Consider the following 25,474-nt stretch of genomic DNA (forward strand, 5'->3'; position numbering starts at 1 on the left):
GTTGAGACTGGTGAAACTGATTTACTAAAGAAATTATCGAAATGTAGTTTCCGCAGATTCACTGAGTTTGTGGTCACTGTTCATACGGTCCTGAATTTGTAGCCGTCGTGATGGATGCTTCAGAAACACTGTGTTTCATTACCGCCTAGCTCGCTACTTTTAAAATAAATAACTAGTGGTTACAGAGAGCTACTGATATCGCAAGCTTCTATTGGGGCATTAAAAAAAGTCAATTAGCATTCGTAACTGCGACTGGATCCACCAGAAACAAACGCAAAATAATTTTATTTAAAAAAGCGGATAAAGTGTCACTAGAAGCCTTCCTAAGAGACAATCTCCATTCCTTCCGAACTGACTATGCAAATGTAGACGAGATGTGGCTCAAATTCAAAGATATAGTAGCAACAGCAATTGAGAGATTCCTACCTCACAAATTGGTAAGAGATGGAACTGATCCCCCATAGTACACAAAACGGGTCCGAACGCTGTTGCAGAGGCAACGGAAAAAGCATGCGAAGTTCAGAAGAACGCGAAATCCCAAAGATTGGCTAAAATTTACAGACGCGCGAAATTTGGCACGGACTTCAATGCGAGATGCCTTTAATAGGTTTCACAACGAAACATTGTCTCGAAATTTGGTATAAAATCCGAAGAAATTCTGGTCGTATGTAAAGTACACAAGCGGCAAGACGCAGTCAATAACTTCGCTGCGCAGTGCCGATGGTACTGCTACCGACAACTGTGCCGCTAAAGCGGAGTTATTGAACGCAGTTTTCCGAAATTCCTTCACCAGGGAAGATGAATGGAATATTCCAGAATTTGAAACACGAACAGCTGCTAGCACGAGTTTCTTAGAAGTAGATACCTTAGGGGTTGCGAAGCAACTCAAATCGCTTGATACGAGCAAGTCTTCAGGTCCGGATTGTATACCGATTAGGTTCATTTCAGATTACGCTGATACAATAGCTCCCTACTTAGCACTCATATACAACCGCTCGCTCACCGATAGATCCGTACCTAAAGATTGGAAAATTGCGCAGGTCGCACCAGTGCTTAAGAAGGGTAGTAGGAGTAATCCATCGAACTACAGACCTATGTCATTGACGTCGGTTTGCAGTAGGGTTTTGGAGCATATACTGTATTCAAACATTATGATTCACCTCGAAGGGAACGATCTATTGATACGTAATCAGCATGGTTTCAGAAAACATCGTTCTTGTGCAACGCAGCTAGCTCTTTATTCGCACGAAGTAATGGCCGTTATCGACAGGGGATCTCAAGTTGATTCCGTATTTCTAGATTTCCGGAAAGCTTTTGACACCGTTCCTCACAAGCGACATCTAATAAAGCTGCGGGCCTATGGGGTATCGTCTCAGTTATGCGACTGGATTCGTGATTTCCTGTCAGGAAGGTCGCAGTTCGTAGTAATAGACGGCAAATCATCGAGTAAAACTGAAGTGATATCAGGTGTTCCACAGGGAAGCGTCCTGGGACCTCTGCTGCTCCTGATCTATATAAATGACCTGGGTGACAATCTGAGCAGTTCTCTTAGGTTGTTCGCAGATGATGTTGTAATTTACCGTCTAGTAAGGTCTTCGGAAGACCAGTATCAGTTGAAAAGCGATTTAGAAAAGATTGCTGTATGGTGTGGCAGGTGGCAGTTGACGCTAAATAACGAAAAGTGTGAGGTGATCCACATGAGTTCCAAAAGAAATCCGTTGGAATTCGATTACTCGATAAATAGTAAAATTCTCAAGGCTGTCAATTCAACTAAGTACCTGGGTGTTAAAATTACGAACAACTTCAGTTGGAAAGACCACATAGATAATATTGTGGGGAAGGCGAGCCAAAGGTTGCGTTTCATAGGCAGGACACTTAGAAGATGCAACAAGTCCACTAAAGAGACGGCTTACACTACGCTCGTTCGTCCTCTGTTGGAATATTGCTGCGCGGTGTGGGATCCTTACCAGGAGCCGGCCGAAGTGGCCGCGCGGTTCTGGCGCTGCAGTCTGGAACCGCGAGACCGCTACGGTCGCAGGTTCGAATCCTGCCTCGGGCGTGGATGTGTGTGATGTCCTTAGGTTAGTTAGGTGTAACTAGTTCTAAGTTCTAGGGGACTAATGACCTCAGCAGTTGAGTCCCATAGTGCTCAGAGCCATTTGAACCATTTTGAACCTTACCAGGTGGGATTGACGGAGGACATCGAAAGGGTGCAAAAAAGGGCAGCTCGTTTTGTATTATCACGTAGTAGGGGAGAGAGTGTGGCAGATATGATACGCGAATTGGGATGGAAGTCATTAAAGCAAAGACGTTTTTCGTCGCTTACGAAATTTCAGTCACCAACTTTCTCTTCCGAATGCGAAAATATTTTGTTGAGCCCAACCTACATAGGTAGGAATGATCATCAAAATAAAATAAGAGAAATCAGAGCTCGAACAGAAAGGTTTAGGTGTTCGTTTTTCCCGCGCGCTGTACGAGAGTGGAATGGTAGAGATATAGTATGATTGTGGTTCGACGAACCCTCTGCCAAGCACTTAAATGTGAATTGCAGAGTAGTCATGTAGATGTAGATGGATGCATGCCAGAGTGGAAAATTTGAGCTACATAGAATCTAGAGAAACGATACCGACGCACTCTGATCAGAGGCGTCTTGAGAATTACTTGTAGGATATGAACCCAATTCCAGAAGACGTTACCCAACGACCCTACAAAACTAAGGCCTGCTGCTAGGCCACTGTGTTGGCAGCAAATGTACGTTTCTTATGACCAGGCGTGGGGGTATGTGGGGTATTTGCAATGCAACATCCAGAATGGTATCACACCTGTTACGACGAGTTCCGCTAGCCGCTCTGCTCCGATGGGGTGTCATAGAAGTTGACGTCCTGTAGCGCCGTTGGATTACGTTTTAGGATAAGGGTTCATGCCGCCATCTTCTTCCTCAAGAAACTCTGCACAATCCCCCGACGTGCGCACGCTCACTCTCGTATGGTATTACATAGGCTGATTCAACTGCCCCTATAGCTGTCGTTTTATGCAACCTGCATTGTTAATCTGACCTTCAAAAACCACGCGCAAAGCTTTTCAGATACTCTAGCTCGCTACACGTAAATTAACAGTCGTTAAAAAAGATGAACACAATCTTTTTCCCCTCCCGTCGGAGGTTCGAGTCCTCCCTCGGGAATGGGTGTGTGTGTTGTTATTAGCATAAGTTTGTTTAAGTTAGTTTAAATGGTGTGTAAGTCTAGGGACCGATGACCTCAGCAGTTTGGTCCCCTACAAATTCACACACATTTGAACATCTGAACGATCTTTTTCGTAGTGAATTTAATGTAGTTAAATTTTACACTGGGGTACATTTTTCGCTAGAGGCTGTAGTTCTCGAGTTATTCAAGAAAAGTACGATAGTGATCTTCAAACGCAGCTCCACTTCCACACTCACTCCCTCCTACCAACATACAAAAACATGCGACTTCACGAATTATTTCCCACACTCGAAATTTCGTAGTCTTCATTGACTGGCCTAGTCGACCACTTCGTAAAACTGACATTTGTGCGAATTTTACCTAAAAATTTTGTCAGTTTTAACAGCATAAAGTAATTACATCGTTGTATTCGTAAGGTTTCTGACTGTGAAGCTACTGTGCTTGTAAGGGTTATCTTTGGATCTAACTGTCAAGGTAGTTAGTTTCAGCGTAACGTTCACGAAAGTTGTTTTTCTTTCATTACACTCAAGGTACGTTTAAAAATAGCCCAATCAAGAAGATGCTATTAAAGATCGAATATCGGGAATAGTTCTTGTAGTATGAAATTTTTGTGCAGTTGTAGGAGGGAGTACCACGAGCAATATACTAGAAATGAAAGTCGGGATGAAGGTGAGTTCGAAGGTCACGTTTATGCGTAACCAGCGAGAGAATATGAAAATCTCGGTCATGACTTTTGAAGGCCAGATCTAGCATTACGGGTTGCATAAAACGACAGCGTTAAGGCAGTTGCCTAACCCTATAATTAGCGCAGCAGTATAAGCTACAGTTATATACCTTTTGGGATGTTATAATGAAGGGCACCATGCTGGCAATTCATGACTTCGGTTTCGTTGTCGATCTAACGTGCAGCAAATTTAATGCTTTGTGTACAAAAGGACAATTTCAGAAAGGACAGACAGGACAATGTCTTCAACGAACTTCTAAGAGTTATTCGACAAAAAAGCATAAAAAGCATGTCTTCTGCATCTGCAAGCCTGGTTCATGAGGGTTTTACAATGGTTACAAAGTTCTCTGTTTGCTGGACTTGCGCGTCGCCACTGAAGAACGAATCGGATGAAGTTAGTTGCAAGAGGCCTCTTCAGAATGTTCCAGATGTAAATATATGAAGTATAGTGGGATTGCACCCGATTATCCACACAAATAACGTATGTCTCATATTGCATCTTGACACAAATAAGGCAGTATTGCAAATCGAGGAAATCCTTCACAGTATTCCAAAAGGAACAGCGAGTCCCTGTTGCAAAATGCGTTGTTACTAAGTTTCGTGCGGATGGCACATCTTCAGATTATCTGCAACAAATAAAAAAAATTGTACGTGTAAGTTGGCGAACCTATCTGGCACCGATAATCACAGAGGTTGAGCTAAGGGTGAGGTGCAAAAGTTATTAGACTTGCCCTAAAACGTTGAAAGCCGCTTTAGTCATATAATTTCAATGCGTCAATAACACAAAATTAAAACGAAATACGCAGTTGTCAATTTTGGACCAGGAGGACGGGCTAGAATGGCAAGGTGAGTAAAGTAATACTAGAACGTAAAATTTTTAATGACCACGGACTCGATATAAAATTTGTATGCGCTAAGGAGTAACAGTCAAACGAAAGAGCAGTCACCAAGATGAAGTGGAAAGCGGGGAAAAGATAGGCGATCACAAACATGGAGTACGACATGTCAATAGGCAGTGCGGATAACCCACCTAAGCACCAGAACGAGTGGGTCAGTAAGTTAACTAAGATGAACTAGCGAGGTCTAAGCAAGCGCCGAGTGGCGGCTCTGGGTTCACAGCGTAAGTGCGTAGACAAAATATAACACTTCAAAAGAAGGGTGAATATGCGAATGAGGGGTGCATAAATATAAAATAAGAATATTACAAAGCAAGCAAATTAAATGCTCTGCGATTGGAGGTAATCGCAGCATAAGAAAACCGTTGCTTTAACAAATAAATATTTTAGCGCCGGAAGGAAGGGAGACCGAGAAAAAAAAAGAGAATAAGGGAGGTGAAGAGAGGTAAGAAATGAGCAATTGGAGGGAAACAAGGAATTGGAATAAAGAACGGAGGGGAGGAGGGAGAGGGAGAGAGGGGTGAGATAATGAACCTGAACAGAATGTTAAATAAGAACGTAAACGAAGCCACAGTGATCAGAGGGGCAAGTGTACTCAAGAAATGTACAATTATTCAGTGTGAATGAAGCACACATCATAGTTTCATTTATTTCTCGTAACCAGCTGATCACTGAGACCTAAAAATTTAAGAACGCTCAAGAAGTTTAGGTATCTCAGACTCGTCCAGAATATTGATAATTTTTATTTTAGTAAATTTTTGGATGATACTGCCGCCATTTGAGTGCAATAATTTTTATTTTATTATTATACAATCTAGGTTTCGGCCTTGGCCCATATTCATGCAGAAAAACTGGAATAAACAGTAGAAGTGTAAACCACAAAAGCAAGAAACAAGGCAACTACAAATATAGTGTATAAATACCATCATTCTTCACATTTCTTATATGTCAAAGCACAGCAGACTGGTATGAAATACAAGTGCTTGTAAGAAAACCATATATGGACAAACAATAATTAGCAAAAGTTAGAACATCTCTAAAGCGCCGAAACAAGTTGCAGACTTTCATTTCTGTACCCTATGCTGCAGCTTTTATATGAAAATGCTAACCAACAACGAGGTTTGTGCAACTGTAATGTGTTGGAACGACAGCTGGAATGGACATATATGAAACGATCTTCCAAAGAGCGCCTCAGAGACATCACAAAACGCACAACGTAATCAGTGCTGTGTTAGGACCAAGGTAGTTGAACTATTCATTTTGCGTTGATCTTTGTATAAATCTCTACGTCATAATGTTTAGAGTATATGACATGGAATCCCTTTATTGAAGTTTTGAAGTTCACGTGTGAACATCATTAAGTGTCTTATCATAATACACTATGTGATCAAAAGTATCCGGACACCTGGCTGAAAATGACTTACAAGTTTGTGGCGCCCTCCATCGGTAATGCTGCAATTCAATATCGTGTTGGCCAAGCCTTGATGACAGCTTCCACTCTCGCAGGCGTACGTTCAGTCAGGTGCTGGAAGGTTTCTTGGGGAATTGCAGCCCATTCTTCAAGGAGTGCTGCACTGAGGAGAGGTATCGATGTCAATCGGTGAGGCCTAGCACGAAATCGGCGTTCCAAAACATACCAAAGGTGTTCTATAGGATTCAGGTCGGGACTCTGTGCAGACCAGTCCATTACAGGAATGTTACTGTCGTGTAAACACTCCGTCACAGGCCGTTCATTATGAACCGGTGCTCGATCATGTTGAACGATGCAATTGCCTTCCCCGAATTGCTCTTCAACAGTGGTAAACAAGAAGGTGCTTAAAACATCAATATAGGCCTGTTCTGTGATAGTGTCACGCAAACCAACAGGGGTGGCAAGCCCCCTCCATGAAAAACATGACCACACCATAATACCACCGCCTCCGAATTTTGCTGTTGCCACTACACACGCTGGCATATGACGTTCACCGGGCGTTCGCCATACCCACACCCTGCCATCGGATCGCCACATTGTGTACCGTGATTCGTCGCTCCAGACAATGTTTTTCCACTGTTCAATCGACCAATGTTTGCGCTCTTTACAGCGAGCGAGGCGTCGTTTGGCATTTACCAGCACGATGTGTGGCCTATGAGCAGCCGCTTTTACCTTGAAATACAAGTATTCTCACCTCCCGCCTAGCTGTCATGGTACTTGCAATGGATCCCGATGCAGTTTGGAATTCCTGTGGGATGGTCTGGATAGATGTCTGCCTATAATACATTACGACCCTCTTCAACTGTCGGCGGTCTCTGTCAGTCAACAAACGAGGTCGGCCTTTTCGCTTTTGTCCAGGACGTGTCCCTTCAAGTTTCTACTTCACTATCACGTCGGAAACAGTGGACCTAGGGATGTTTAGAAGTGTGTAAATCTCGCATACAGAGGTATGGCTCAAGTGACACCTAATCACCTGACCACACTCGAAGTCCGTGAATCCCGCGGATTGCCTCATTCTGCTCTCTCACGAAGTCTAATGAGTACTGATGTCGCTGATATGGAGTACCTGCAGTAGGTGGTAGCACTATGCACCTAATATAAAAAAGATTTTTTTGGGGGGAGTCCAGATAAACATGCAGTTTCTACATTGTAATAAGTTAATTGTGTAAAACATGGTGTACTGTATAGGCGCGTAGTAATATATATCGATGAAAATTGCAACGGCAATACCCAAATGCTTCCAAAAGTTCCTCACACCATCAGAGTCAACAACGAAAGCCACATCGCAATGGTGAGAAATGGTGGGGAGAGGATGGAACATGGATGCAGCAGTGGAGCCAATAGAACATATGACATTATTGAAACATAGGGTTGGCACTGGTGTGGGTAGCAAGGATGCAAGGGGGCCCATTTCGGGGGTGGGGGTAGTCTGGAGAAGAGGGTTCCCAAGGCTCAGTGGCGGGAAAACGAAAATTCAGAAGGTTATTGGACTCAGATCCATATTATCTGACAATATGAATAAAATTTCTGTAGTGTCCATGTTATAAAACTTACTGAAGTACTAATAAAATATGTGTAACCTTGTCTATAAAATACACTGTAAGATTGCTTGAGCAAATGCTTCATTAACATATTAATTACTCCCTCATGACCTGTTTACTCAAATTTACCATCTCCTTTCTCCGGCATGCAACTTATAAACTTATACCACAACCCTATTTACTAGTCCATTGTTTTACTTCTGTATACTCCTGTCCACCCTCCCCCTCCCCCCCCCCCCCCCCAAATCACACTTTAAAAAAAATTATTTTATTTACATTAAAAAGAATTTTTAGTTACTATACATACATTAGCTCTGATTTTATAGACATTATGTAACAGCAATAGAAATTAATCTGTAATTATTCCAGTACATATTACATTTTTGTATTTTGACAGTCTAAAGAATACTCTGCTGTCTCAAGCACTGAGCTTTCTACGTACTGTTTTTAGAATAACTAACCAATGCCTGCTTTATACCAAACTTTATTTTATTTTTGTTTTTACGTTAGAATTACTGTAAGCATTTCAGATGTGGATATACATAGTATTATACCAAATGTTAAATTGCTTCCCATTCTTAGTTGCGTTAGTTATCTTGCCACCTTCAACACCACCACAACACATCTACTTACATTAGTTGCTTATCACCTAATATGTTTTGTATTTCATTTGTGGTATACTACCTATCATGTTTAGTAGTTGCAGATGTAGATGTTTGGACATACACTTCTAATGGTTACTTAAATGTATCTTCAAAACACGACTTTGTTCTCCAATACTTTAATAAACATTTGATTGTCTCGCATATTTATAATGGTTACTAAAGTAGTGATCGAAGCTGAAGAAATGAAGTAAAATATTTGCCATGGCCAGAACATGAACCCAGGCCTCTTTGCTTACTAGGAAGGTGCGCCATGACACAAATTTTAATTCATTTCTTCAGCTTCTGTCATTATTATAGATAAAGATGAGACTCAAAAGTCTTTTAAAGAGTGACCTACTGATTTAACCACTGAACTCAAACATACTGTTAGTAACTGAATAACTATTGTTTTATACTTCAGAAAATACCTTATACTGTACATTTATTTTATTTTGGGATTTAACGATTTTCTTAACCTGCGTGCTAACTGTGGTGTATGTCTTAATTTAGCACATACTCAAGCAGTCTTGTAACGCATGTTATAGATAGGGGTACACATATTTTATTAGTACTTCAATAAGTTTTATAAATGGACTCTACAGAAGTTTTATTTATATTTGTGAGATAGTATGGATCTGAACCCAATTACATTGTTAATTTTGGTTCACCTCACTCCGCGCCCTTGACCACCCACTTCTTAAGACTAGCCCCACTCCCACAATTCCTCCCCTTTCTTGCCAGCCACATCAGTGCCAACCCTATCCAGTATCAATAATGTCTCATGTTCTGTTGGCTCACAGCTGCATCCTTATTCCTTCCCCTTCCTTACCGGTTTGTCACCGTTGTGTTGTGGCTTTCTTTGTTGACTGTATTGGTCAGACGGACTTTTGAGAGCATATGCGTTCTGTCGCGTCCAGCAAGCAGGTCGGACACTCAGTGAGACTGGTGATAGTCCATCCAGTCAGCTAACTCGTAAATGGATATCTAGAATCTGAAATAGTTATGGAACTCGGTCAGGAAATAATTGAACGAAGACTTGAATGTCTATAGCATGTATTGGATAATGACAAATGAAAGTACACTAGTCCTGGTTACAAAATTCCATGGAGCGAGGTGCAGCTATGGATGAGCGCGCGCAGAGGCAGAGCGAATATTACAAGGCCCCGCCCCTGTTCTACACAGACGTCCAGCCTGGACTGCTGTCTGTACTGACCTCACTGCGGACGACTGCGGTTCCGCCTGTATACTGTGCTATAGGCCATGCTGCGCTTAAATAGTCACCCCAACGTACTGGCGCAGCTCCCAGCACTCCACGTGAGCTCATGTGCTACCTTATGAGACTACGTAACATTTACCGCCAACTTCCTAACAAACGTCCTTCCTATGCCGTCGCCTTTGTACTAGGAGTACTTTCTCCAAAAATTATTCTTCTAGCTGCAATTCAGTTGCCTTTTAGGCGTTACATTTTTTAAATATGCGACAGCTCCCCTCCATAGCGAAAAAAGGTATAGGTGCTGTCCGCCGAGACTATAATTTTTTATACGAGGTTTTTCACAAATTTTATTTCATTAATGGGAACAAATACGCATTTGCTTTGCATTAATGTTCGGAAGACAGACATAATTGCTTACAACTGTCCACAACGGAAATACATGTAAATCAGTCTTTTCCAGTAGGAGAAACATTTACTTTTTTACATTTCGTACTTAATATCATCGTTACATATTCTAATACCTGGAATAAAGACACATTTTATGTTACAATATTAGACATTTCATATTATCCTGCTAATTCTCTCTCTGACAGGAAAGGTATCTATACTATTTTACAATCCACTTTACAATCAATTACACTTGATACATTGATGTACAATTCTGAGTATAGTCAATTTTAGTACTTGAAAGAGAAAACACTTCACGCTAGTTTTCCACACTTTCTACCACTGTTATCATTCTTCAGTGTTTTGTCCGTTTTAACACATTGATAAACACCACTTCTAAAGTGTCTACAGGGTGGTCCATTGATAGTGACTGGCCGAATATCTCACGAGATAAGTATCAAACGAAAAAACTACAGAGAATGAAACTTGTCTAGCTTGCAGGGGGAACCAGATGGCGCTATGGTTGGCCCGCTAGATGGTGCTGCCATAGGTCCAACGGATATCAACTGCGTTTTTTTAAACAGGAACCCCCATTTTTAATTACATATTCGTGTAATTCATAAATAAATATGAATGTTTTAGTTGGACCACTTTTATCGCTTTGTGATGGATGGCGCTGTAATAGTCACAAACGGTGCGAACGGTATTTACTTCGTGATACATTACCCATGTTAAAATGGAGCGTTTACCAATTGCGGAAAAGGTCGCTATCGTGTTGATGTATGGCTACTGCGATTAAGTTGCCCAACGGGCGTGTGCTATGTATGCTGCTCGGTATCCTGGACGACATCATCCAAGTGTCCGGACCGTTCGACGGATAGTTACGTTATTTAAGGAAACAGGAAGTGTTCAGCCACATGTGAAACGTCAACTACGACCTGCAACAAAATATGATGCCCAAGTAGGTGTTTTAGCTGCTGTCGCGGCTAATCTGCACATCAGTAGCAGACAAATTGCGCGAGAATCGGGAATCTCAAAAACGTTGGTGTTGAGAATGCTACATCAACATCGATTGCACCTGTACTATATTTCTATGCACCAGGAATTGCATGGCGACGACTTTGAACGTCGTGTACATTTATGCCACTGGGCACAAGAGAAATTCCTGGACGATGACAGATTTGTTGCACGCGTTCTATTTAGCGGCGGAGCATCATTCACCAACAGCGGTATCGCAAACAGGCATAATATGCACTATTGGGCAACGGAAAATCCACATTGGCTGCGACAAGTGGAACATCAGCAAACTTGGCGGGTTAATGTATGGTGCGGTATTATGGGAGGAACGATAATTGGTGCCCATTTTATCGATTGCAATCTAAATGGTGCAATGTATGCTGATTTCCTACGTAATGTTCTACCGATGTTACTACAAGATGTTAATAACGCCAAGCATCCAATTGTGACGAGACGCAAAATCAGTGAGGCTATCGTAATACTTAAACACCCTAAGAACATGAACAGGGAGGATAGACTCAGGCTTGCTCCATCTTGGCTGACAGCAATCAGAGCCCAACACACCGCACTGTCAACACGAGGCACGAGCACTACCGGCGAGTAACTGCCGCTGCGCGGCCGACGTCCAGCAGTTGCTAAACAGCAGCCGACTTCTCATTCGACGGTGACCACCAATCGTGGTACATAACACAAGAGCCAATAGACAACAGAGGTCAAGTTCTCCCTCCACCGCAATAACCTATTAAAAATAAAGTTCCCTCTCCTTCTTCCTTAAGTGACCAACGAAACTAACTACCTTTTCAAAATTATGACGTAATGGCATGCGCAGTGAACACTAACAACAAAATATAAAGGACACTGCATAGCTAGAACGCACCATTAGACCCAGAAGAAGGCCACAATAATCGTGGCCGAAACGTTGGTTTTTCTCCAGCAACAGTAGTTTTTATATTATGACGCGATATCAAACCCAGAAAACTTTTATGTGGACTGACTCTGGCCGCGGAAGCCTACGCAATTATATTTTCTCAGACATTCAGATACTATACAGCAACCACTGCTACTCGTATATGGCGAACATATTAACTGAAATTGTGGTAATACTAAAATTGTAGTAAAGTTGTTACAACACGATAAAACTGCCGGCCGAAGTGGCCGTGCGGTTAAAGGCGCTGCAGCCTGGAACCGCGAGACCGCTACGGTCGCAGGTTCGAATCCTGCCTCGGGCATGGATGTTTGTGATGTCATTAGGTTAGTTAGGTTTAACTAGTTCTAAGTTCTAGGGGACTAATGACCTCAGCAGTTGAGTCCCATAGTGCTCAGAACCATTTGAACCATTTGAACGATAAAACTTGCTGTTTGTAAACAACGCTTTTAGCTCACTTTTCATAGCTGTTTCGCACATAAAATTCCAAGCTTGTAGGACTAAGGGGAAAAATTTTTACTTTCTAAATTATTGCTACATGTGTTCCACTTGGAATGTAGTTCAGCACTGGTGATATAAACATTGACATAAATTATGTAGAATAGACTAAAACTGTAATGTGCATAACATACCCGTACTACAATGCCGATATTATCAGGAGCGATGTCGTACGATGAAGGCAAGATTCGTTGAGGCTAGTATAATGTTGCCAACTGAATCTCTCTTTGCGAAACTGAAGTAGTGCACGAGCTGTTTGGTTGTGTTCGAAACGAATTACAATTGGTTATACTTAAGTAGGTTCCCCAATTTAACAACAAGTTGATTACTTACACGCTATAAGAGCTACTCATCCCTGACTCTCAAGATACCAATAGCGCTAACTGTATAGCGTTTTAAATTCATGGTGATAATCTTAGACACAGTTTGTAATCCGAAGTCCGTTTCATCTGTGACCCTCATTTCTCAAAATATTTGCAGAAATTTAATATCTGACTGCAGTATACATTTCGAGACCTAATAATATGTCATAACCAGTTTTCGATTTGTACTTATCATCCTATATTTCATTGCAATGCTTAGGTCAGAAATTACTTGTTACTGTTCCAATAATTTGTTTCTAGTTCTTGAAAGATTAATGACAGGCATTACTGGATTATTTGTATATTCTTCGTTTAGGTATTAAATTTGTACAGGATGCAAACAAATAGATATCACAGTGTAGATCCCACTAATTCACACTCCTGAACGAAGTTCCACGATCCCCGAAATTCATTTTGAAAATCAGTGAAACATGATTACTGCCGATTCATTATTAATATTTATTTTTTTAAATTAAAAATGGATATCTTAATGTAAAAAGTTTTTATGCCTAGACCGCAGTTATCAGTGATTAGTTTCGGTTGCTTTCTACAACTTACTTTTGAAGTACCTGGTCAGGCACGGTGGATATGTGGCAAATTACTTTTAATCTTCGACTTGTGTACATTTAATAAAGCTAACTATTTTATACGCCATGCAGGAGCATTAGTTTGTAAGCCAGGCTTGAAAATTGTTTTACCGTTACATGACTGAAAATCGCTGGTAGGTGATGCAAGTTTTACTAATTTAACTGGCAATGTTCCTTCTTTATTCCCGTCATCATGCGAGATTATGGTATACAAACTGGCTCGTTCATAATGACATTTTCAACTGCATATTTGTCATAATCCTGCTGGCGTACAATACAAATGCATTTCACTGCAAGACTAAGGTTACTGGCGAAGTTTCTCATTGTTTGTGCACTGTTTTTTATACTTTGAACGACCTCAAGATGGTTATAGAAAACAACAGCAACAAGTCAACGTGTTGTAATTATTTACTGAAAATTGCGGTCCATGCGTAAAAAGATTTTACATTAATTTTTTTAAAGAAATCGTTTCTGAAGAAGAGAAATTTGTTAACATCGAGTATAGATTTAAATGTCAGGAAGTCGTTTCTGAAAGCATTTGTATGGAGTGTAGCCATGTATGGAAGTGAAACATGGACGATAACCAGTTTGGACAAGAAGAGAATAGGAGCTTTCGAAATGTGGTGCTACAGAAGAACGCTGAAGATAAGGTGGGTAGATCACGTAACTAATGAGGAGGTATTGAATAGGATTGGGGAGAAGAGAAGTTTATGGCACAACTTGACTAGAAGAAGGGATCGTTTGGTAGGACATGTTTTGAGGCATCAAGGGATCACAAATTTAGCATTGGAGGGCAGCGTGGAGGGTAAAAATCGTAGAGGGAGACCAAGAGATGAATACACTAAGCAGATTCAGAAGGATGTAGGTTGCAGTAAGTACTGGGAGGTGAAGAAGCTTGCACAGGATAGAGTAGCATGGAGAGCTGCATCAAACCAGTCTCAGGACTGAAGACCACAACAACAACAACAATCAAGACCGCCGACTTCTCCACCACAATGTCAGGTTTTACTACTAATGTATAAGGCTTAAGGTCACCGTGCGTTACTCACTTACCAGCATAGTGTAGAAAATGCAGACGATGCATACCAGAGGAGTGATCCAGTGTACACTGATCCCAGACACTGTGAAAGAACAAGATTCGATTAATATGGCAGTGGCAGTGGACAGTTCTACTACTGTCTAGTCTGAAATGCACGCAGTACGCGTTCAATAGTAACAAGTGATTTCACTGTGCCGTTTAATACCTTGTTTTATTCATATAACAAGAAACTAGCCTGCCGAGCAACAAAATATATCTCACACGTTACAACATACTTAAGGTAGCTGCTTTGTGCTGAGACAGTGCTACATTTTCTGAAATAAACTGTTGCTGTACGTGTTTTTGCCAACACAGATCGATGTTTTACTACTAAACATTGTCGTTAGCTTCAGTGTTAAAACCAACCTTGGCTTAGTGCGATAGCAGGCATGTACACGAACAAAGGCATGTGAAGCACCAGGTTGAGCGTGAAGAATCCAGATGCAAATAAGCGAATCGTACGGCTGAAGCGGCGCTCCAAGTACTGCAACAGAAGCACACGTTCCTCTGTAAGTCGGGCCTTGCTATTGCAAGCGTTTGCTGTTATTATTCGTCTACTTTCAATTTCTTTTCTTTCAACATTTGTTCCACCTGTGTCGGGGGGTTACTGCTGATTCATTTGTTGCGACCTTCTAAATTTTTTTTTTTTAATTTGTGCCTATGAATAGTCAATTCCAAAAACGGAAAGTATTCCCATGTGTCTGCAAACTGTACCCACATATTTTACGTATACTCGTGCGTAACTGCTTATCTGTTGAGTTTCTGGATTAGAGTTATGACCTCAGCCTGGCACTACTTAGAGAACTGGCATATGACAAGCGATATTAAAGGCCTCAGAGGGCACCAGTGATTTAGCTAGCTGCGTTTCGAAAGTCCCAGTGGCGTTCGATAAGTAATGCAATAGATTTTTTTTCTGTAAGCATGTTGGCTATCTTCCCCACTATTTTTGCTACAAAACCCTATTTTTCAACATACTCTCTGTGCAGTGCCATGGCCTCAACGCAACCATACTAGGAGGGCTTCAACGTACTCAGTGGTACCTCTGTACTGCTCGACGTCGGAGCTAACTTCTTGCTGCATCCATGACCTCCACATCATTCACGAAGTGCTCCCAGCGGGGTGTAGTCTTCATTGAGCCAATCAAACGGAATGTGCGAGCTCCTGGCTGTAGAGTGGATGAGGAACAACAGCCAATTGAAGTTATGTGGGCTCCTCTCGCGTGAACAGAGTTGTGTAAGGCCTTGCGTTGTCACGGAGAAGTTCGTTTGGATTTTTGTGGCGACGAACACGCTGAAGCCATTTCTTCAATTTCCCGAGGGCAGCGCAATACACATCAGAGGCCTTCGTTGCACCATGAGGGAGGACATCCAAGAGAATAGTCCCTTCAGTGTCCTAGAGGACCATCACCGTGACTTTAACGCCTGAGGGCTCTTTTTGTTCTTCGGAGGAGAGGTGGTGTTGCACCACTTCATTGATTGCCGTTTGTTTCCGATTCATCTACATCTACATAGATACTTTGCAAATAACATTTATCGAACCTTCAGAATTCTCTACTATTCCAGTCTCTTATAGCGCGCGGAAAGAACGAACAACTATATCTTTCCGTGCGAACTCTCATTTCCCTTATTTTATCGTGGTGATCGTTTCTCCCTATGTAGATCGGTATCAACAAAATACTTTCGCATTCGGAGGAGATAGTTGGTGATTGGAATATCGTGAGAAGATTCCGTCGCATCGAAAAACACCTTTCTTTTATTGATGTCCAGCCTAAATCCTGCATCATTTCTGTGACACTCTCTCCCATATTTCGCGATAATACAAAATGTGCTGCCCTTCTTTGAACTTTTTCGATGTACTCCGTCAGCCCTATGTGGTAAGGATCCCACACCACGCAGCAGTATTCTAAAAGTGGACGGACAAGCGTATTGTAGCCAGTCTCCTTAGTAGATCTGTTACATTTTCTAGGTGTCTTGCCAATAAAACGTAGTCTTTGGTTAGCCTTCCCACAACATTTTCTATGTGTTCCTTCCCATTTAAGTTATTCATAATTCTAATTGCTAGGTATTTAGTTGAATTTACGGCCTTTAGGTTTGACTGATTTATCGTGTAACCGAAGTTTAACGGATCTCTTTCAACACCCATGTGGATGACCTCACACCTTTCGTTATTTAGGGTTAACTGCCAATTTTCGCACCATACAGACATCTTTTCTAAATCTTTTTGCAATTTGTATTGGTATTCTGACGGTTAGTTGATAAACGACAGCGTCATCTGCAAACAACGTAAAACGGCTGTCCAGATTGTCTCCCATACGGTTTATGTAGATAAGGAACAGCAAAGGGCCTGTAATACCACCTTGGAGGACGCCACAAATCACTTCCGTTTTTATCGACGGCTTTCCGTCAATTACAATGAACTGTGATCTCTGTGACAGGAAATCAAGAATCCAGTCACGTAACTGATACGATATTCCATAAGCAGGGACTTTCACTACAAGCCGCTTGTGTCGTAAGTTGTGAAAAGCCTTGCGGAAATCCAGAAATACGGAATCAATTTCAAATCCCTTATCAGTAGCACTGAGCACTTCATGTTAGTAAAGAGATAGTTGTGTTCCAAAAGAACGATGTTTTCTAAATTCATGTTGATTGTGTGTCAACAGACCGTTTTATTCGGCGTAATTCATAATTTTTAAACACAATATATGTTCCAAAATCCTACTGCATATCGACGTTAATGGTATGGTCCTGTAATTTAGTGGATTACTCTTACAACCTTTCTTGAATAATGGTGTGACCTGTGCAACTTTCCAGTCTTTGGGTACGGATCTTTGGCTGAGCGAACGGTTCTACATGATTCTTAAGTATGGAGCTAATATATCAGCATGCTTCGAAAGGAACCTAACTGGTATACAGTCTGGACCAGAAGAATTGATGTTATTAAGTGATTTAAGTTGCTTCACTATTCCCAGAATATTTACTTCTGCGTTACTCATGTTGGCAGCTGTTCTCGATTCCAATTCTGGAATATTTACTTCGTCTTCTTTTGTGAAGGCATTTCAGAAGGCTGTGTTTAGTAACTCTGCTTTGGCAGCACTGTCTTCGGTAGTATCTCAATTGCTATCGCGCAGAGAAGGCATTGATTGTTTTTTGCCGCTAACATACTTCACATACGACCAGAATCTCTTTGGATTTTCTGTCAGGTTTCGTGACAGAGTTTCGTTGTGGAAACTGTTATAAGGATCTCGCGTCGAAGTCCGCTCTAAATTTCGTGCTTCTGTAAAAGATCGCCAGTCTTTGGGATTTGGCGTCTATTTCGACGCGGCAGAAGAGATGAACCCATGTTTCATCGGATGTAAAGATTTCGACACAAAATTTTCACTGTAAGCCTCGTACGGCACAAGCAATTCCGCCCAGATGGCCCTTCGTTGCTCTTTATGTTCTTCTGTTAGGCGTCGAGCAACGCAGTGGACACACCCTTTTGAGTCCCCAACTGGTGGGCGAGTGTCAGCTCTACCGACAGAGACGTTCAGATGAGCAGTGACGTGTTTCATTCAGAGCCGTCGATCACCACGAATGAGAGTGTCCGCACTTCAAAATAATTCAATTGTCACAGCTGTATGCACCCGGCCGGCACACGGGAGATCGCACAGGTTTGAGCCACCTTGCGATGATGGCAGACGCCTCGACCAACGACTCACAGTGCTCATGAATACCTGCAATGCTCCGTTTTTCCGCCAAAAGAAACTCAATGACAGCTCACTGCTTGGAACGCACGTCCTTTACAGAGGCCATTTTGAGGGCTTTAGATAGCGCCACCACCATTCGCAGCTTCATGGAACTGTAGGGCATGAAGCGGGAATATTCCACGGTGTTGGCGGAGAAAATTTAATTGTTGCATTACTTAGTGAACGTCCAAGAGAACATATCTAGGCAAAGCGGTCCTGAGAAGTTCTAGTGATATAGGCGATTTAAATCGAAATCCAATTTACTTTTCAAAGAAACTTCCTAATTTTCTATAGTTATTTTTATAACATGATAAAATAATGTTTTACTCCTCAGTTTCTATCGTTAAATCACTTGTAGCTGCTTTCATAAATGCTGTATACTGGTGCCTGTGATAATGGTAATAAAAATTTTAACACTTTAAAAATCTTTTCACCAAAGACATACAATCAACGGATAATAAAAACAGACTCTGACGAATGTTCAGTCCCATTCTTTACTAAAGATGTACTTGATTACATCATTAAGATACATTAATTAAATAGCTTAAGATAGCGTTCCACGTTAATCTAGGTCACCACGAACTAGTACAAAATTGATAATTTTTAACCAAGGCACTGTCAAAAAGTACTTGCATCATCGCTTTATATCGTTCTTGTTGTGACTGGTATGGGTACTATGGAATTCTAAAGCAAATGAGCAAGTATGTTGCTTATGCTAGTTGCTTTCAACAATACCATAGGCGTAATTTGCAGACGGTAAAGGCAACAGACGGTAAGATCCGGTTATTTATAGCAATTTTCATTTTGTCCAATTATAAATTAAATCCTGATACGACTACAGTTGTTTTGGAATTCACCTCATAAGTTGATGTGAGCTGCAAATCGAAGAAAACAGGAAGGAACACGTAGTTGGTGATGAGTGCGAAAATGATGACTGATAAGCAAACCCATCCGTAGACGCTGCCGTATAGGTATACTTCTGCAGGCACTCCCATCAGCGTGATTCCAGAGATATGACTGTGAATCGCAGGTTTACATGCGTGAAAGAAAAAAGATCATAAATGTGAGAGTGATTTCCAACGTATCGGTATGTTATGCACACAATAAGAACCTAAGTTTCAAAGTTTACAGGCCCATACACTAATAATTAATTAGGAGATAAGGTGAGACATACATGTATAATGAAGAGGCACTCAAGGATGCAAAATGTGACATAAAGTAAAAATACGTAATACATATTAACAAAAAATATATACAGAGTGTTACAAAAGGGTAAGGCCAAACTTTCAGGAAACATTCCTCACACACAAATAAAGAAAAGATGTTATGTGGACATGTGTCCGGAAACGCTTAATTTCCATGTTAGAACTCATTTTAGTTTCGTCGGTATGTACTGTACTTCCTCGACTCACCGCCAGTTGGCCCAATTGAAGGAAGGTAATGTTGTGTTGACATGCGACTCATTGCTTCAAAATGGCTCTGAGTACTATGGGACTCAACTGCTGTGGTCATCAGTCCCTTAGAACTTAGAACTACTTAAACCTAGCTAACGTAAGGACATCATACACATCCATGCCCGAGGCAGGATTTGACCCTGCGACCGTAGCAGTCGCACGGTTCCGGACTGCGCGCCTAGAACCGCGAGACCACCGCGGCCGGCTGACTCATTGCTCTACAGTACTAGCATCAAGCACATCGGTACGTAGCATCAACAGATTAGTGTTCATCACGAACGTGGTTTTGCAGTCAGTGCAATGTTTACAAATGCGGAGATGGCAGATGCCCATTTGATGTATGGATTAGCACGGGGCAATACCCGTGGCGCGGTACGTTTGTATCCAGATAGATTTCCAGAACGAAGGTGTCCGACAGGAAGACGTTCGAAGCAATTGATTGGCGTCTTAGGGAGCACGGAACATTCCAGCCTATGACTCGCGACTGGGGAAGACCTAGAACGACGAGGACACCTGCAGTGGACGAGGCATTTCTTCGTGCAGTTGACGATAACCCTATTGTCAGCGTCAGAGAAGTTGCTGCTGTACAAGGTAACGTTGACCACATCACTGTATGGAGAGTGCTACGGGAGAACCAGTTGTTTCCATACCATGTACAGTGTGTGCAGGCACTATCAGCAGCTGATTGGCCTCCACGGGTACACTTCTGCGAATGGTTCATCCGACAATGTGTCAATCCTCATTTCAGAGCAAATGTTCTCTTTACGGATGAGGCTTCATTCCAACGTGATCAAATTGTAAATTTTCACAATCAACATGTTTGGGCTGACGAGAATCCGCACGCAATTGTGCAATCACGTCATCAACACAGATTTTCTGTGAACGTTTGGGCAGGCATTGTTGGTGATGTCTTGGTTGGGCCCCATGTTCTTCCACCTACGCTCAATGGAGCACGTTATCATGATTTCATACGGGATACTGTACCTGGGCTGCTAGAACATGTGCCTTTACAAGTACGACACAACATGTGGTTCATGCGACTGCTACGGTCGCAGGTTCGAATCCTGCCTCGGGCATGGCTGTGTGTGATGTCCTTAGGTTAGTTAGGTTTAAGTAGTTCTAAGTTCTAGGGGACTGATGACCACAACAGTTGAGTCCTATAGTGCTCAGAGCCATTTGAACCATTTGTGGTTCATGCACGATGGAGTTCCTGCACATTTCAGTCGAAGTGTTCATACGCTTCCCAACAACAGATTCGGTGACCGATGGATTGGTAGAGGTGGACCAATTCGATGGCCTCCACGCTCTCCTGACCTCAACCCTCTTGACTTTCATTTATGGGGGCATTTGAAAGCTCTTGTCTACGCAACCCAGGTACCAAATGTAGAGACTCTTCGTGCATCAGCGCATCAGGGATTCCATGCGACGGAAGGTGGATGCATGTATCCTCGCTAACGGAGGACATTTTGAACATGTCCTCTAACAAAGTGTTTGAAGACACGCTGGTACGTTCTGTTGCTGTGTGTTTCCATTCCATGATCAATGTGATTTGAAGAGAAGTAATAAAATGAGCTCTAACATGTAAAGTAAGCGTTTCCGGACACATGTCCACATAACATATTTTCTTTCTTTGTGTGTGAGGAATGTCTCCTGAGCCGGCCGAAGTGGCCGTGCGGTTAAAGGCGCTGCAGTCCGGAACCGCAAGACCGCTACGGTCGCAGGTTCGAATCCTGCCTCGGGCATGGATGTTTGTGATGTCCTTAGGTTAGTTAGGTTTAACTAGTTCTAAGTTCTAGGGGACTAATGACCTCAGCAGTTGAGTCCCATAGTGCTCAGAGCCATTTGAATGTCTCCTGAAAGTTTGGCAGCAACTTTTGTAACACCCTGTATATATAATACTTCCACTTCTGAAGGTCCTAAGTGAGGTGCACCTCGTGAATAGGTCATCTTGAAGCAATGGCTTTATAAAAAGAGAATGAAACCACATCTGTACATGATCCCAATACTGAAAATAAGAGGAAGTACTCACTGAATCACGAGTAGTGCTAGTAAAGTGTTTTACTTTACAGCCTGTATGATAGATGGTGATCGGAAGTTCCCGTTACAGACTTTTAGGACATTTAGGGGAGAGTGAGTACATAATATTTTGAACATGAAGGCATGTCCGGAAACGTACTGTTCACGTTTCAATTAAGATGAATAACGCTTCCACTTCTGCTAAGGGAAGAGTTGCTTGTCTTGGTATGCTACAGGGTAGACAGAATGACGGTCACCTGATGTTGTGATGCATCAGTACTGTTACGTACATACAGTATTATCGATTTTTTTTGTTATGGGATAAAATAAATACGAAATGTTTAAGTATTAACAAATACAAATGTGCTTCAGTGATAAATTAATTTTTCGCTATGTTTCCTTTCGAATTGTTACCATATAACTACACTGCGCCTCACCTAATTCAATTCCTCAAGCAGAAGTGGACGAGTTAAACATCCGAAATGAAACCGTCGTAGAAGGGGAACGGTACGTTTCCGGACATGAGAGGCTACTCGGAATATTATGTAGTCCTTAGTGAAATTCTCACTCTGCAGCGGAGTGTGTGCTGATATGATAAGTGCGTATCAGCACACACTTCGCTGCGGAGTGGAAGTTTCGTTCTGGCTCCATTCCTCAGGCTGTTGCTAAGCCATGTCTCTGCAATATCCTTTCTTACAGGACTACCGGTTTTGCAAGTTTCGCAGGAGAGCTTCTTCGAAGTTTCGAGGGTAGGAGGCGAGGTACTGGCGGAACTAAAGCTGCGATGACTTGTCGTGAGTCGTGCTTGGGTAGTTCGGTCTGTACGGCATATGCCCGCGAAAGGCAAAGCTCTCGAGTTCGAGTCTGGGTCCAGCACACAATTTCATATTATCTACTCACTCCCTCTACAAGTCCTAGAAGTTTGTATCGACATTTTCTGAACAGCCCGTGTTTTATTCCATTAACATGAACAGTGGAAGCTTATCTAAGGATTAGTGGTAAACATAAAATAAGGAACCAGCTTCTGCTGTCGCTCTTCTTCGTCTTCACACAGCTGACTGCTATATTTTTCTGGTCTGGATCCGAAGACGGTACTGCGGAAGTTGCCGGAAGACTTCAACGGTGACGATAGCAGTTGCCAACAGGAGGACGGGATATAAAAGGATGGGATAAATTTCTCATACATAGTAACGTCTCTCACCTAGATACTTGTGACACTGCGACGGGTAATACCCTCATGCGTTTGCCGCCGTGCAGGTAGTCCACTTGGGCAGTATTCTTGGCACGACCAAACACGCCAAAATAAATACCGATGGCTGCGGAAAGGGCGAGCATCAGTACGAACGAAAGGTGGTCCACCCATCCGAACAGCATGTGTTGCATCAACTCCGAATCGACACTTGCGTTGAATGCCATATTGCTGTCACAGACGTCTGGAGCTTGTAGTAGATACCTGCAAAGATCAGCACGGTATATGAGAAATGTAGTAGCTACCTTCCACAGCTACTTCATTTGAGTTTAATAATCATCTTTTGGATACAGTCTTCCTTCTGCATCTGCAAAGAAAAAGTGAGACTAGCCCCCTATATCAAGATACAATAATTTATTTATCTTATATCTATACACGTTTCAGCATTTTAGAGATTATCTTCAGTTAGTTCTCTTTCTCTGTTAGTCTACCTGAAAAGGTTTTATTACGTGATAAAGTCTTATTGCATCATGAAAGAAACACGCAAAAAATGTGAGGTTAATAGTTGGAACACAGTATTAAATATAATACGTGTCTTAACATGTCTCCTACAACGTTTAACAAGATCACTGATAAAAGCACAATATGAGATAAAGTTTTTAAACTGAAATTTAAAAAAACTGAAAAATACAAAAAGTTTAGTTTTTGGCAGCTGGAAAGCTGAATAAACTGTATTATATATGATACTACTAGCAATAAATAACTGATATCATTATGTGTCGTAGATAATTGTATAATTACGGTAACTTGTTTTATTATTTAGTATCGTAAACCTAAATTAGCATCGTAGACCTAACATTAGACGAATGATATTTCCTTGATCAAATATTAGCCTTTGACTATATATGTAAGGGATATCCCTTCTAAGAGTGTCTGCATTTTGTAGCTTGAGTTACCGCAGACATATACTGCCCATCACGTCTTTCACGCGACTCCCAACGTTGACCGAAAGCGTTGGCTACCTCCCTGTTAGGAACAAAACGTTTTTTTTAAAAGGGGAAGTATGATTGCCTATTTGATAGAGCGGTTCCAAATTAGTGTAGTGCGATATTAGTTTCACCGACAGTTATTAACAGGGGTATTAAAACATGAAGACTATCCAGTACTCCAACAGCTAACGAGCAGCGATGCTGCGTGGCGGCAGCCTGCTCAGTCGTTGCTGGAGTTCTGGATATTCTTCGCGTTTTACGTCCTTACATAATAGTAAAACGAATGACGTACAGGACTCATTTGGGACAGCTCTTTCGAGTAGGGTGGTAAAAGCACCTGAAAAATCTTCTTTTTCATGATGAGGAATAAACAGACGCTTTCTGTCCCCACTGGACGTCGCATGAAAAGACATGAGCAATATTTGCACTGATGTCAGCTACACAGTACGAACACGAAATTGCAAATAGCTTCCGAGACATCAGAGACATCTGCTGAGACGCATAACGACTCTTCAGTTGGGCACCTTGCATATGTGTTTAAAATGGATGTGTGTGTGTGTGTGTGTGTATGTGTGTGTGTTTGTGTGTGTGTGTGTGTGTGTGTGTGTGTGTGTGTGTGTGTGTGTGTGTGTGTGTGTGTGTTCAGCATGCTGGTGCGAAAGAAATGGTTCAAATGGCTCTGAGCACTATGGGACTTAACTTCTGAGATCATCAGTCTCCTAGAACTTAGAGCTACTTAAACCTAACTAACCTAACGACATCACACATATCCATGCCCGCGGCAGGATTCGGACCTGCGACCGTAGCGGTTGCGCGGTTCCTGACTATAGCGCCTATAACCGCTCGACCACCCCGGCCGTCCGGTGCGAAAGACTCCGAGGACACACGTATCTACGTATGCTCCACTCCCCCTCCTAAAGCACTGGATCTATTTCAAACAAATTTGGTGCACATAACAATTATAGTTTGGGATGAAATACAGGTAGGGGTGGGAGTGGGGGGGGGGCTAAAAACCACCTAACACCCATTGGGCGTGGGCGCCGTAGGAGGACGTGGACTGAGGGAGAAGATGAGATGGACAGACTGAGACTGAGTAAGAGGAGATGGACAGGAAGATATGGGTGGAAGGGGTTAGAGAGGGGTAAGAGCATTTTGACAGAGTGAGAAGAAATTGGGCAGATATAGGGGAGGAGGAGTTGGAGAGAGAGTGGGAGAGGTTAGGCGAAAAGAGGGGGATGAAGATCTGGACAGAGAGAAGGAGTAGAGTAGATTGACAGCAGGAAGAGGAGGACATGGGGTACAGGAGATGGGTGGTGAAGGAGATTGACAGAGAGAATGAAGAGGCGATGGATAGAGACAGTGAGGAAGAGAATATGGACAGAGAAGGGATACATAGATGGATAGAAGAGAGTAGATGAAAATGGAAGGGGATGTGAAAAGCAGGTAGAAGAGGGAGACTGTGTGAGGTGGGAGACGCTGAGTGCGTGAGGAAGTAGGGGGAGGAGGGACATGTTGTGATGAGAGATATGAAAGAGGGAATGTTAAAGTAAATTAGC

The 25,474-nt window shown here is 42.1% G+C and overlaps 1 protein-coding gene across 1 annotated transcript in view; it reads right to left on the reverse strand.

Annotated features, from left to right (window-relative positions):
* Positions 1 to 25,474, reverse strand: part of LOC126260858 (sodium-coupled monocarboxylate transporter 1-like) — a 95,567-nt gene that overhangs the window by 59,582 nt on the left and 10,511 nt on the right. The window contains exons 2-5 of the mRNA XM_049958271.1: positions 22,942 to 23,193; positions 19,128 to 19,287; positions 14,913 to 15,030; positions 14,522 to 14,589 (exon numbers count right to left, since the gene is read on the reverse strand). Coding sequence (XP_049814228.1) covers positions 14,522 to 14,589; positions 14,913 to 15,030; positions 19,128 to 19,287; positions 22,942 to 23,156 — 561 coding nt within the window. The 5' untranslated portion in view covers positions 23,157 to 23,193. The remainder of the gene's footprint in view (positions 1 to 14,521; positions 14,590 to 14,912; positions 15,031 to 19,127; positions 19,288 to 22,941; positions 23,194 to 25,474) is intronic.

This window comes from Schistocerca nitens, chromosome 5 (genome assembly GCF_023898315.1).
Source record: "Schistocerca nitens isolate TAMUIC-IGC-003100 chromosome 5, iqSchNite1.1, whole genome shotgun sequence".
NCBI classification, from domain to species: domain Eukaryota; kingdom Metazoa; phylum Arthropoda; class Insecta; order Orthoptera; family Acrididae; genus Schistocerca; species Schistocerca nitens.